Genomic DNA, 15286 nt, shown 5'->3' with positions numbered 1-15286 from the left:
AATAGTGAAAACAAGGGAACCATGCTGTAAAGTGGCCTCTATAAAGATAATTTTTTATGTAAAAAAAAAATCAAGAGTCTCTGTTTAGCCTTTAATACTTTCCTATATATAAACTAAGGATAGATTTTTAATGCAATGGAGAATGAAAGCACTCAAATATTTTATGATCAGTTTCAAGATGAAAGTGTATGCTTAACTGCATAGTTCATTCTTTCCATTTTCAGAAGTCTAATTAAATTATCGGTTCATCTGTAGGCCAGATGTTGAAATAATTTAGTGAAAACTGAAAGAAACTGTGTTAATGGGAAAATAGGACAGTGCTATGGGTTTCCTGTAATTAATGGAAAGCTCTTTGAAAATTCCTCCATTCAAATGAAGTCAACAAATTGAGCCCAGCTGTTGAGCAAACAGTCTTCTCTGTGCCGTGTTCTTGCAAGTGGCCTCAGGCAACTCTGAAGGGATGCAAAACGACAGGCTGTAAGATTGATCTTTAGTGCTGCAGACATACCAAAGCCATCCAGAATAAAGTCAGAGGAGAAATGGAGAACTTCCAAGACGTCTGATATATCCTTGTTCAACACCACTGTGGTGGAGTGGGTTGTTCAGCCTCCTTTAAGCTACCTTCGGAAACATATATTTTTGGTAGAGATTTCTCTTATTGCCTCAGAAGCTATTTCCAGCTATATCAGTCCTCTGTGACTTCCCAGCTTGGCCAGCACTCATTTTGATTTGTCTCTGACTATGAGACAGAGCCACTCTGCATCTGCATACCACGGGGAGGGGAGAAATGCAGGGCCTCGGTGTGCCTTATTTTAAATGTGCAAAGGTGTTTGTTTGTTTGTTTGTTTTTAATGCCAACACTGCTTCTCGCTTGTTTGATGCAGCTAGGTAGGTTGTTTGTTTCTGGAAAGTAGGGAAGGGATGGAGGAAAAGTATAAAAGTTTGATTGGACAGAAAGCAGCAGCAATGTGCAGAAGCAATGTGTAACTTTGCAGTTTGTTTTCATAGCCTGCATTTGAGACAGAGTATTTACAGGGGACACTGCAGTGTGCCTGTCTCTGATAGCATGTGGAAAGCCTCAGACATCCATTTTCAGACAGAAGTCCAGAAATGCTGGTGCTTATCTGAATTATCTGTGTCTCGGGAGGCCAAACTGCTTCTCTCTCCTATCGCTCTCTAGTGATCTCTCTGAAAGAAGGATTTCCTCCGTAATGGGTCCTCCCCATGGAGTAAGGGAAAAATCAGGGCACTTTCCTTCTTCTGCCAGCCTTTTGCATCAAGTATTTCTAGCTTCTGATCACTTTGGGCTAGACTGTGCCCAATAGCTTCAGGGCTTCACAGAGGCAGCATGTGGCCCTGCAGCCTGGGAAGGTGAAGGGAGATAACTATGCCCAAGCAGCAAAGTCCTCTTCCTGGTACTCCATCGCCTGGAGGTTGCCATCATGTTGTATCATCTCTTCAGAGACATATTGCCTTCTTCCTATGTCATACACAGGCACTGTGTTACTATTCCCAACCTCCTCTTCATCCCTTTTAAGATGAATTTCACCTAATAGAGATAGGGGAAAGTCTTCCTCCCAGAGCAAAGTTTCCATGTGCAAACAGTAAATTATGTGCAGGAAGAAAACAACAAAGCCTAAAAACAATGCAGACCAACTTGGGTCCAGGGTTGGGCAGGGGTCTGTCTGGATAAAATGGAAAAGATTAGTACTTAGCTTTGGTTTTCAGCAGAGCAGTATATCACATGGCAATATAGTAAAATATTTTATATCAAAGATTGCTCACCAAGAGCTTCCAGATGAGTTGGTAACACCTAATGGCTCTCACTTCAATGGTGGTTTATTTTGGCAGATCTCCCTGATATTTTGTCATATGCACATCTCATCAAATCTTCCCCCTGCAGACCCATCAGACTCCTTTCCACATAGCCTCCCTTCTCCAAATGTAGAATCAGATGTCCCTGACTCTCAACAGTCAAAATAATATTGTGTTTCCTAATATCGCCTTTAAAAAGCCTGACTTGAAAGGATATTACTTATTCAAGACGTGTATTCTGACTATTGGCAGACTATGTAACACAATTCAAATATTTTCTAAAGCATGCAAGTTCAGCGGCTTGCTAGGGAGAAAAGCAAAAGCATTATTAGTAGCTTCTAACAAGACAAGTTTCCTGGGAAAGTCATAAACACCCCAAAGCATTTATGAAAGAAAAATTACTACAGTAAACCAGCGCAGAACAACTTTTTTTTTTTTTTTTTTTTTTTTAATTAAGAGAGAATGAGTTTCAGTCCAAAAGGAAAGGGTCTGTCAGCTTTCAAAGTTTTAGGATGGCAAGAAAGTCATCTCAACAACATGAAGGAAGACATTGGGTATTCAGCTCACAGATTTACATGTAAGTGTAGGTATCTGCCACTAACTGCCTGTGTATCAGTTGATTTTAGAAAACTAGGCAGTTTGGCAGAAAGCAAATGCCTGCCTTTGTTCCACTCAGTCCCTGTCTACACGCCATTGAGCTCCATTCCATCTCTAAGCCTGGGTGTCCTGGATGTCTTGGGTGACTAAAACACCCATCAGGGCTGGCAGGACCACCAGGAGACCTGCACCCTACTTATTCAGTATCTGGAGATCAGAAGGATGTCCATGGTCATCTCAAAAGGCATTAAACTCCCATTTTAAAAATAGAAGAGTAGGAATGCATCCTCTCCTGACTGTATGGAGCAGATCTCCATTGACGGCAATGGGGTATTAATACTAGATGCAGAAATAACAGATACTAATAGATCTCAGTAGAGACATAAAATCTTGCAGATTCTTCTTTTCAAATGAATTTCCTGCCCTTTGTCTTGCTGTCTTTCCAATTAAAGATGAGAGTAATGCCAAATCTCCAGATTTCACCATGGACCTTGCAATTTTTCCTGTATTTTCACTAAAATTCCCATCTACAAGATTTCCATCACCAACTGAAAAATTTCAACTTTACTGTCTGGGAGAAAAAAAAATGCATCTTGAACATAGGTGTTTTCAAAAAGTCTTGAAAATGGGCCCTGGCAATAGTGATAAAAGGCAAAACGTGGACAGCAAATATGAAGGCTGTGCAAAGAGTTTGATTTCTTAAATCCTCTTACCTGAACCTACTCTCAGAATCTGGGAGAAACCCAAAAGATTTGAATGCTTAGGACTGAAAATATTGGGACTTTATATGTTGGTCATCAGTGAGGCCACAGAGTAATGGCTTTGTGTGACAGGGATCTATTTTTTTTGATCAGATGACTGAGAAAGAGCTCATGGCCACTTGCGCTTAGGGCTCTTATACCCACCCTTTTTAGGGGTGACCTACTTGAGAGGAATTTTGTGCAACTAATTAGATTTTCCCTAGTAGTTTGGACATTTCCTTTCCTTTCTCTTTTCCTTTGCTACCAAAATGAGTGCATTTCTCTTTTCTTTTGTCCTTTGTGAACCACAAACTGTAAGTGGGTTTTCTTTTTCTTTTTTTTTTTGTGTGGGGAGTGAGTTACATATGGAAAATGTATTTTGTTTTGTAATTAATGAAAACCAGACTTTGGGAAGTTGGCCATCCAGGTCTTTATTTATAAGAGAGCATATTTCTGTGTTTTGTTTATGACTCACTTCTACTTCTTGCATTGTAACTTGGATTTGTTTATGCAAGCTCTTTGCTGAATCCAAGCAACGTGGTGGTATAAGAGCCAATAATTTATGTTGTCCAAGAGGGGAGGACTGTAAGTGATGTTTGTATGCTAAATCTGTCATAGTGAGCAAGGGAAGATTCTGCCACTTGACAGCTCCTGATTATCTACAGAAAATGCTACAACAGCAACTTCATTTTAAACTACTGCTAAAAGATTGCCCTGTTAGCCATGAAGGGAATGATAACCCCCAAATGAACTTTTCTCAAAATCTTGGCCACTTTGGAAACTTCAAAGATTTCAAACCCAAATGACTGCTTGATAGTCAGGTGTAAATTAAGTTTGCAAGTAGATGTGGGCTGAGGTTAATTTAGTGGGATGTTTTATTCTTTACTGAAAAGAAATCACAAACTCAATCATTTCTTTTCCAGCAGCGCAGAACGGGTATGTTAGGAGTGAAAGGGAGCACCAGTTATTGCAATACAGTTTCACTCACAAAGGGATAGTTACTTATAATCCACGTGCAAATCTTGAACTCTGAACAAATGCCACATTTGTTAAAGGACAATGAAACAATTTAAGACAAAAAAAAAACAAGCAAGGTCTCGTGTCCTAAGCAAAGGCCCAGGAGCCAAGAAATGCTGGGTTCTTTCCAGCTCTGACAGTGACGCACAACGTGACCTTGGCAAGACACTTAACTACTTTGGACTTCATTCAGATCTAAAGTAAGTGATCTGAACCAGGCAGGAGTAAGCTTACTTCAGGGGCCATTAATGTCAATTATACGACTGATAGTTTCAGCTAGTTTCTGCGGAGATGATAGTAAAGAAATCCAAGTGGGACTAACAAATTTACCACAGGTGAAGTGAGCCACAGAACTTTCAAGTGCCCACTATTTTCCGTAACAAACACTTTTCATACTATCTGACATCCATGGCAAGCATTAAAGACCAATGTGAAGACATCAGGGGTATGTGTTTGGGGTATACAAAGTTTAATAGTTACGGTGGACCAATGTGACACCTATGCTAAGCAGCCCTTTCTTCCCTCCCATTAGAGGCTTAGGAATGAGACTGAAGCAAACCCACAGTAAAGCACTGATGTAGGAAAGTTTTGCTGCTTTAGAAGAGAAGAGAACTGGAGATGGATCACTGAGGACAACTTAACAAAGTTGTGTTTTCATCTAGAACAGTAAAAAAGGAGGTAACAGCAATTCTTCTGGGACTGTAATAATTATTCTTTTATTTTTTTTAATTGCTTGTCTATGCAAAGTCCTTTCTCACAGCCACTGCTTCTTCAGTAGTCATATTCAGCCTCTCAGTCTTGAAAACCCCTAGTCTTCGTGATACTGAAAGCAGACAAAGGAGGGTTTCCATTCACTGTTGTTTGACCCAGCCCTGTTTCTGTCCTTGTCTCCCAACAGCCAGCCCACCACTGAAAAAAAGGTTCAAGCGCCGTGAAATTGAAGCAATCCAGTGTGAGGTGCGCAAGATGTGCAACTACACCAAGATCCTGTCCACAAAGAAGAATCTGGATCACGTGAACAAGATCCTGAAAGCCAAGCGGCTGCAGAGACAATCAAAGACAGGCAATAACTTCGTCAAGAAGCGGAGGGGGCGTCCCCGGAAGCAAACCCTCTCCTTTGATGAAGACTCCAGAGACCAAATGCCCATTCTGGAAAAATGCATTGACCTTCCCAGCAAAAGAAGTCAGAGACCAACACTGAATCCGTTGATATTGGAGCAAGCAGCCACCCAAGACACGATCATGGCCACCATCGAGGCTGTCATACACATGGCTCGAGAGATGCCACCCCTGCCACCTCCTCTCCCTCCTCAACCCCCGCCACCCTCTCTCCCTCCGCCCCAGACGCCACGGGTTGGGAAAAGGAAAAGCAAGTCCCCGCAGGAGGAGGAGGAGGATGTAAAAGTGAAGCGGCACCGGAAAGGCAGAGGAAGTGAAAACAAAGGCCTCCCGTAAGGCCAGCACACCCCGTCGGATGTCGGGTGCCGGTAGCAGGGCACGCCGGGACTGGCGGACTGGAGGCACGCAGTCTGCTTTGCCCCCACGGCAGCACTGGACTTGTCCCTCGGGCAACCGAAACCCATCATGGAGAGCTGTGCCAGCTGGGGTTCACATCTTCCTCTTTATCGCTTCAGTCCCGGCCCCTCAGGAAAGAGGGGGAAATGGTGAGGGGCTGGAAAGGTGGGGGCGAGGGGGGTGGGGGGTGTCAAAGTTGGGGAGACTGTCTACTTTGCAGAGTTTCCAAAACTAATCAGCATCTCGGCATTGCTGTGCTCACACCGTACCCGAAGGCGGGAGGTTGCCCTCACAGAGAGCTGAACGTTGTCACTAGAGCTGCATGCTCAACTCTGATTCTGTTTGGCGGGCCAGGTGAAACTAAGAGTAACCATACCATAGTAGAAATCACTGTAAAAAATAAGGAAAAAAAAGAAAAAAGAAAAAAAAAAGAGAAAAAAAAAGAACAAAAAAATAGTGTAATTTTCTCAACTGTGATCTTGGTTATAATCTGTTTTAATTTTTCTTTTTTTTTTTCAGTTTTATATACCTACCAGGTTTTGGGGCAGCATAACCCCAAATGCCTGACTCCTGATAGAACTATATATATATTTTTTTTCTCATTTACTTGCCTAGTTACAACTAGCTGCAATATAGACAATAGAAAAGTAGAGCCTTACATGTGCACACTCTCATTCTGAGTGCTATCCCAAGGAACGACGGAATATCACAGCATTTCAAATAAGGTGTACATGGATATTCAGTTATAAGAGCATGTTTCTATGAAGCAACTTGGCATTTGCAATGGCATGTGAAAAAGGGGTCATCCATCAACCAAGTTGTTTTGATGCTTGGTACATATGAGTAGAGAACAGCAAGACACTTCTGGGGAATAGAGTTACAGTAAACATGGACAAAATCACCAAAAAAAAAAAAAAGAATAAAAAGTGAAAAGAAAAAAGTAGGACAGAAAAAATAGAGTAAAAAGACAGGGCCCAACCCTACCAGTTCTTACCACCTGCAATTCCCAGTGAAATTATGGGAAACCCAGGATCCAAATTATTTGCATTGGGTAGCAATGCCTTGATATGTTCTTTTAAAGAAAATAGATAAAGTAGATTGTTTTAAAAAAATAGAGGACAAAACCCTATGGAAAATAGGTTCTTTCTTGGCAATTATTTCTTAAAAAAGAAAAGGAATAAGTGTTCTTATCTGAAAATAAAAATAAAATGTTGAAAGGGTATCAACACTGCAATTGTATTAATGCCACTTTGGACATGTTCTCCAAGTTGTGGTTGCCTTAATAAACTAAAAAGAAATTTTTTTTTGTACATAATGTAATTATAAAGCTCTCAGTCTGCATGGATGCAAACTGTGTGTGACAAATCGTCTCTTTAAATGGTCAGTTCAAATTGTACATTTCTCATTCGAGTTGTACGTTAACCATTGATCTAACTTGGGTAAAATACCTGAGCTCCATTTCCACAGCCCAATCAAAATGTTTAACTCAAAGACTGAACATGAAGCTGTTCCACTGCAGTAACAATGCAATAAAAAAATAATAAAAAAAAGTTGGTTGTTGAAATTTGAAATAGGGAAATAGGTACATTCAACTTTATTTTATTTCTTTTTAAAGTCCTTCAGTACACCCAACACCTGACATGGCAAGATGGATATTAAAATTGGGGGGGGGGGGGGGGAGGAGGGAAAATTCCAGTAAGGGAGTGGGGAGTGGAATTATTCAATGATTCATAAGCCAACTGTTATTCCCATGACATAGCATGACAGTAAAAAAAAAAAAAAAAGACAACAAAAAAGAAAAAAGTCCCCACCAAAAAAAAAGAAAGCATTTTTATTCTGTTACTTTTTTACAAAAATCATATCAAGACCATGGTGTTAAAGGGACAGTGGAAACATACAGCTCATTATTCTTAGAGACAGATTTTTCTTCTGTGATAGCACCTTAGCTTATTAAAACTGAATGCATTTGGGGTTTGGACTGGGGTTGGGGGGCTGGGAGAAGGTTTTTTATGTGTTTTTTTTTTAATTTATTTTTTTAAGGCTGGAACAAATGTTGAGATCCTATCTCCTTAAAACTGATAAGATGGATCGCAGAATTTTGTTTCTGATTTTTTTTTGCATCATTCATCATACTCATTTGTGCTTTTTGTTTTCCAATTAATGCAGCTTAGAAATAAACTGATTGGTTGCTGCTTCTGTTACAACCAGCTTTGCCTTTCATTTCTCTTGAATCAGTGCAGTGTTATCGACTGAAGCCGTAGGCCTGCAGGAAAAAAAAATGCTTATGCCTCCTCCAGCTCCTCCTTTCTTCCTTAAAAAGCATTGGACGGCGTTTTAGTTGATTCAGAAACCTTTGGTTTTCCATCTTTCCCTTGGGCCTGCAAGTAGTTGAAAGCGTCTCTTAAAATGCAAGAAAAAAAAAAAAAGGTTTTGTATTCCAGGTAGCCTATAAGCTGAAACTAAGCCATCTATCCTTAGTTTCATCTTCAGTGATCTCTTTATTAGCCTTGAAGGACATTTCAACATGTAGCAAGCGGAACAAATGTCTGAAAGGACCAGATTCTGTCACTGAACGCCTGTTGAGGTTTCAAGATGCATCAGGTCTTACAGAGTGCCAGTAAGGGCACCTAAATGATTCTATGATTCTATGAAATGTACTAGCCAAGATGCTGCTAGAGGCAAAGCCTCCACTTGGAAAGCACAACCCCATATACCCTTCACTGAGCATTTTGCATATGGCGAAGAAAATAAAAAGGCACTTTTAGTCCTAAAAAACTAAGGGTAGCATTCAAGACTTGGTAACTGCAAGCTGTCCAGTTAGGATGGGCTCTACCCTGGATGCCCAAGGTTTGTTTTTCTCAGTGAGAAGATGCTGGGAGAGCACAGCACTGCAGTACTGCCAGGGCTGTTTGTCCGAACACCAGCCTGGTGCAGCCAGTCCTGGATGGCAGGAAGATTAGCTTGTTAACTTGTGTGAAAGCAGGCTGAAAATACTGTTAGATGGCACTCAGAATTTGTGTTCTGCATATTGCATAGTCTACAAATGTGATAAGCAAGTTGCTGACAGAATAATATTATAAGGCGATGTACTACATGCAGATCATAAAGGATTTAGTTTTAGGGCTTAAGGCTAAAATCCCACTCCTGCAGTTTATTACCCAACGATATTCCAGTAATGAGCTTTCTGATTTTTTTTTTTCTTTCTCTACCACTAGGAAGATTTACTGAGGAACTCTCTAAATTCTCTCCACACATTTCCAAGGACTGTATAAAACTGGGACGAAAGCCCTTTTGCTTATTAAGACCAAAAATACTTTTCAAACATGTCCATCGTGTCACAGATTAACATGTCTTAGCATGCTTCAATAAAAACACAAAACAAAATCACATGGCTGTCAGCCATATGAAGTGAGGCCACAGGTTTGCATCCTCTCCATGGGTCCTATATTCTTCAGCCAGGTGTAAAAAGAAAGGGGACAAATTTGCGGAGAAAGAGGAAAAACAAATAAATGATCACTTGTGTCTCCAAGAACTTCATACTGTCAGTTTCTTGAGCCCTTCATTATTAAATTTTCTGTGAAGTACCTTGCACGTTTTTGGGTAACTGTGAAAAAAAAAATGATAGTAGTATCATCATCATCATCATCATCAGCTACTACGGTATCCTACAGCATGGCCCATGCCTCTCCACTTGACAGCAATGCTTTAGACCATCCATGTAGAATATTAGGTTTGTGTTCTCACATTTTTTGGGCAGTCTGGTCTGATGAGGTGCTGGTTCATCACTGGGGTTTCTAAGCACTACAGCAATACGATGAATAAGCAGTAATCACTGTTCCATACACAAGGATTTCCCCAACTCTTAATTTCACATGCCCTGATTAAGGACTTAAGTGCATTTAAATAGTATCCTGAAAGAAAAAAATAATCACAGGAAAAAAAATAAAAACAAAAATAAGATGGTTTTCTGAATTGAGAAAACAAACATCATGCCCTTGCAATGCCTCTTCCTTCCATATCATCCAAAAACTGTGGTGCAGCAGTTCTGAGACAATTAGAAGCACATTTCAACAAAGGACACATATTTGAGATCTGCTTAAGATGCCTGAGTAGGTTGTATAAACCACTACATAGAAAAAAAAGAAAAAGAAAAAAATGTAAAAACATGAAAAGAGCTGCCAATTGGACAACATGGGGAAGCAGTTCAATCCCATGTTGGTTTGTTTTACTTTTCTTTTTATTTTTTAAGCTATTTCTTAAATAATAAATGCACATGAAGTGTTAAATATGTATATACTGTATTTAAAAAAAATCAAACGAATGGGGCACAAGATTGTTCTATAAGTCGTGCTAGCTAATTTTTAGTTTGTATTCATAAGTGGTTTTTAAAAGCCTTTTTTAAAGTGTAATTTGCATGTTCTACTTTGATTGTATGTAAACATATTTTAGAGCAAAAAATGTATTTGTATTTTATTGAATATAAAGGCAAGAAAAAAACTTGTACATTGTTTGAAATGTTCTTTTTGTAACAGTTTTTATTCATGAAGCATTTTTGTACATTTAAAAATGGATATGGACTTGATGTTCTTTGAGGCTTAGATACATCTGGCATGCTTTAACGTCATGCTCCTTCATGATCTTAGATGTTGGTTTTTAAACATTTTTTTCTAAAACAAAGATCAGTCTTTTTGCTACCAAATCAGGTTAGCACAGTATAGAGCACTTAACTAAAAAAAAAAATTAAAAAAGGAAAAAAAAAGTTAATCCTATTCATATGTTATTCATTCTGTGAAATTAAAGGAATTCAATTCAGTCTAACATGAGTTGTGAATTCTTTTGTCTTATTTTCCATCTGTTTCCCATCACTAAGGAGTTTAATAGTTTTTGGGATACTAATACCATGCATTCACAAGCCCTCTTTATGGTAATGAAGAAAAACATGCTTTGGTTCTGTTTCTTTTTTCTCTTCTTCTTCTTTTTTTCCTTTCCTTTTTCCCAGAATATCCTTAAAAGTTAAAAATGGACTGTGCCATGGGCCCCATGGACAAAAGGGAGCTTCCCACATTGAGGCTGTGTGTATCACCAAATGAGCAGAAACATCTATGGTCCAAACCATGCCCCCAGGCACCACCAGTACAGTGGTACCTGCCACACAGGTGGGACTCCCACTCCTGAAGCAAATGGAGCATCGCCTCCAGACTCCTGCAGGGTGAGGAGTCCCAGGGTCCACCACCTTCCCCAGTGGCTCATCAACCTTTGCATGGAAAGCAAATCCCACTCCCTGGAGAAGGCAGTGATGCTCAGGTGGGATAGGTGACAGTGTCCTCTCATGTTATGTATGCCCTTCAGTTTTTTGGGATGGGTTGTCTTGATGGAACAAACTCATCTAACCACTAGGACAACCCCTCTGCTGCTTATACAGCTATTGCTTCCCCCCAAGGTTATGTCCAACTTCATGTAGAGCTGCTCCAAAGATCTCATTTTAATGGGTCTTTTTTCTTTCTCTTCTTTGTATCTTTAACATATGCACAGCCCCAGCATTTGACAACAGTTTGCAAAAGCACTGACATTTTCACTCACTGTTTTTATTGGGCTCTGTGATGTATAAGCCACTGGTCTCTGTAACCACATTTTTGTAAAAGGCCTGTGGTAAGACTTCCTCAGAAGCATCTGTGAACTGTCAAGTTTTGTGCTTGCTGCTGTAGTATCTGAGGACTGATCTCCCCTCCCACCAGCTCTTTTCTGAGATTTACCTCCCACTGCCAGTGAGCACTGCTGTGCTTTCATGGTATCACCTTGCAGGGATGATGGAGAAGGCAGGGAGAGCATCTGCTGGGAGAGAGGGCGTTGTTCGGTTTCTGTCATTGTGTGTGTGTGGCAAGGGATGAGGGCCTTCGTTTGTCAGTTTTTCATGTGTTCATGCCTCTGATCTCTTCTTTTCACCAGACTGCTGACACCATGTACAGTGTCAGAGCACCATACTCCTCTCTGGTCTCCTCCTGGGCTGGAAGGAGTCCTTGTTCAACAGCCTTGTTGGGTTTCTCAAGGTAAAATCAGGCTCTTGCTAGGATCTCTCTGTTTATCCTGGCTGTTTCATCCCTGGTAATTACTCCAGTATTGTCTCCTCTTTCCTCTGAGGAAAAACAAACAAACAAACAAACAAAAAACATTGAAAACCTTAGGAAAAAAGCTTAGGAAAATCACAGGCTTTGGTAGGTTGTTGCTTTTGTTTACTGAAGTATTATTCTCATGTCTATATTTTGCTTGAGTCCAGTGCTTTCCCAATTTACTTTAATACTTTCATTATTAATCTCTGCCTGAAATAATAAAAAATAATGAAAACACCAAGTTTGTCAGAAATAACTGTCATTAGAAACAATGTTCTTTCTTGGTTATCCTCCTTTTATTTTTCTGAGCATCCTTTGCTCACAGAATTAGTGAAGCTCTGTTCAAACCTTCTTTGGTCATCCTCCATATTATTGGAGTTTGAACTTCGGAAGGAATTTCTCACTCTACCCGCAAGGTATGGATAAGGACATGAGTAGTATCCCTAGGGTCAAAGTATGATCTTAATTCACTCTTGATAGTGGAGGTTGTTCATGTCCTCCAGGACAAGTAGGATGACCAAGGTGACCTTCCCTCAGCCTCAGCTGGCAGAGACAAGCCTCGATCTCCCCCATGGTGTCATTTCCCACCAGACTCCATGGCTATCTCATCTGTCAAACTTACGTTGTGTGAAGGGAAGTTTAATTGGTGGAGATGCTTGCAGCTTGTATGCAAATTGGGTGAGCTCATGACAGCGTTATTTGCTATTCTGTAATATGGAGCATGCACATAATTTTAGAACAACTCTTCTGTTACAAAGTAGAGTTTTCCAGTGACTTTGAGGGGATGGATGACAGGATCCTGTGCAAGGTTCTTCAGTACTGTAGTGGGTTTACGTGGCAAGGTTTTGGTAGCAGGGGGCCATAGGGGTGGCTTCTGTGAGAAGGATCTAGAAGCTGCCCCATGTTAGGTAAGGGCCCCGCTGCTGACCGGAGCCGAGCCAATAAGTGATGTTGTTTTGCGCCTCTGTGAGAGCATATTTAAGACAGGGAAAAGAAATGCTGCACCACACAGCATCTGGGAGAGTGAAAGGAGTGAGGAACAGCCTTGCAGGCACCAAGGTCAGTGAAGAAGGAGGGGGAGAGGTGCTCCAGGCACCGGAGCACAAGTCCCCTGCGGCCTGTGGTGAGGACCGTGGTGAAGTAGGCTGTCCCCCTGCAGTCCATGGAGTACCAGGGTGGAGCAGGGTTCCACGTTGCAGCCCGTGGAGGAGACCACGGTGGAGCAGGTGGACCTGCACCGACGGAGGCTGCGGCCTGTGGAAGACCCCTGCCGGAGCAGATTCCGGGCTGGACCTGTAGCCCATGGAGAGGAGCCCACGCAGGAGCAGGTGACCCGGCAGGAGCTGCTGCTTGTGGGGAATCCAGGTTGGAGCAGTTTGCTCCTGAGGGATGGACCCCATGGTACGGACCCATATCTGGAGCAGTTCTTGAAGAGCTGCTGCCTGTGGGAAGCCCACGCCGGATCAGTTCAGCTAGGACTGCATCCTGTGGGAGGGACCCCACAGCGCAAGGGACAAGAGTGACCGAGAAGGAGCGGCGGCAAAGAAGCGTTATAGACTGACCATAACCCCCATTCCCCGTTCCCCTGCGCCACTCGGGGGGAGGAGGTGGAAGAGGGTGGATGGGGGGAAGGTGCTTTTGGTTTCTTTCCTTTGTTTCTCACTTCTCTAGCTTGTTAGTAATAGGCAATAAATCTTACTATCTCCCTATGCTGAGTCTGTTTTGCCCGTCACAATAATTACTGCGAGATCTCCTCATCCTTATCTCAATCCTTGAGCCCTTTTCATCGTATTTTCTCCCCATTCCTCTTTGAGGAGGGGGAGTGAGAGAGCGGTTGTGGTGGAGCTCGGCCGCCCACCCAAGTAAAACCACCACAAGTACATATCATCCAGCAAGTTCTGGAAAGCAAAGGAAAGCATAGATAAACTAAAAAATATGTTTGGCCTTCTATTAGTAAGTAATGAACTGCATCATTACTGCAGTAACATAGAGGGTTCCAAGCTAATAGGAAGTACAGAAATCACAGTGAAGTGTGGTGTATCAAACTATCTATGCATTTTTACTGTGAGCTACAGGAACAACTGGCATGAAAGCACCACAGGAGCTGTAAAAGCAGTTGAACAGAATGTTAGTGCCATTGTAAGTCATTTCATTACAACAATTAACTTTCTCTGTAACACAGAGCAGGACCCAGTGGTTCACATTCTCTTATGCAGATCAGCACTATCCATGTCAAATGTGTTAAAGCAGTTTGCAAGAGAAAAAGATCTGTTTTCATTTTCTTCATGGAAACTATTCATCCCGAAGTGGCTTTGGAGTGCCTCTAGTAATATGATGTAATATAAACTACTGTTTTTTGTTGCCTGTAAGAAATGTCATATTGAAAATGTACTAAAAATCAAACGTTTCGAAAAGTTGTTCAGCAGCAGCAGTAGTCAGACCACTATGGTTTTATAAGAGCTGTGGTTGAAAGAAGTGGGGAAAAGAAGTGGAAAGTCCTTGGGAAAAGGATGAAGCAGGAAGATATTTAAGTATTGAGATCTAGTTCTTCTTGGCACCCTTCTGTGCTTCAAAAAAATTATTAAAAATTTCTCCAAGCCCTAGGTATCATGGAGTACATCAGCCCTGCATAAATCAAGCTTGGAGGAAGCACAGTGTTTCTTCTGTAGTGCTTGAAACAGATGTGGTTTTTATGGTATCTGTTTGCTTGGAGGGATTTATCCCCTTCTAAAATCCCTCCCCAGCCAGCAATGCAAAGTTCAGAACAGGGACCCTGTCATCTCTCCATCATTTTCCAGATAACCTGTTCCAGAAGAAGGGAAAATTGAGAGGTATAATTATTTGATTGGCCTTGAGTATCTTTGTAAAGACAAGAAAATGTCTTTCTCCATTCTACTCCCACCCATGCTCATATCTGACAGTTCCTAAACTCGCAACAGATGTTATTGGTAAATAATACTCCAATTAAATCAATAGAAGTTTTGTCATCAACACAATAGGAACAAGATTCCCTGCAGCATCTCCCTGATTTAGCTTGCCACAATACTATTTGTGACCTCAAATACCTTTTAATGTTGCCTCACCCAATAATCTCTTTATATACTGAAAGAACAAGTATTTCAAGCAGAGAATTAATAAAAAAGGACAAACTGTGAAAGCCTCTGCAAGGTAAAGGCAAGGAAGAGAGCACAAGAAGAGCATCTGCAGGTGAGCATTATACAAAAGCACAATTAGAAAAGGGGTGAAAAGTGATCTCTGAAGGAAGCAAATGATGATGTGGCAGAGCTGTAATGAAGATAATGACAAAGAAAGGCACTTCTTAGTTTTCCGGAAGAGAGAAAAAAAAAGCAGCATACCTGACGGGGAAGCAATGAGCACAGAAACACAAAAGGACAATCATTGGAAGGAGGGAGGTGGAGAGGCTGGAGGATATGAAGATTTAGGTCATGGAAAGAGCATAAAAAGGGAGTTTTCAAGAGAAGACAGAGGAGGCAA

General features: G+C 41.2%; 2 protein-coding genes across 11 annotated transcripts in view; one reads left to right on the top strand and one right to left on the bottom strand.

Moving 5' to 3' along the window:
• LOC308184713 (SET-binding protein-like) overlaps positions 1-10001 on the top strand; it is a 317153-nt gene extending 307152 nt beyond the window's left edge. For all 10 annotated transcript variants that reach the window (XM_080572069.1, XM_080572070.1, XM_080572063.1 and 7 more), the window contains one exon: positions 5068-10001. In XM_080572069.1, the coding sequence (XP_080428195.1) occupies positions 5068-5624 (557 nt within the window). In that variant the 3' untranslated portion in view covers positions 5625-10001. The remainder of the gene's footprint in view (positions 1-5067) is intronic.
• Positions 1-15286, bottom strand: part of LOC308184747 (uncharacterized protein) — a 370719-nt gene that overhangs the window by 143510 nt on the left and 211923 nt on the right. The gene's annotated exons all lie outside the window — the stretch shown is intronic.

The sequence above is a fragment of the Anser brachyrhynchus genome (assembly GCF_964034855.1).
Source record: "Anser brachyrhynchus genome assembly, chromosome: W".
NCBI classification, from domain to species: domain Eukaryota; kingdom Metazoa; phylum Chordata; class Aves; order Anseriformes; family Anatidae; genus Anser; species Anser brachyrhynchus.
The sequence above is the reverse complement of the archived record's forward strand: the minus strand, read 5'-3'. Positions and strand labels throughout refer to the sequence as shown.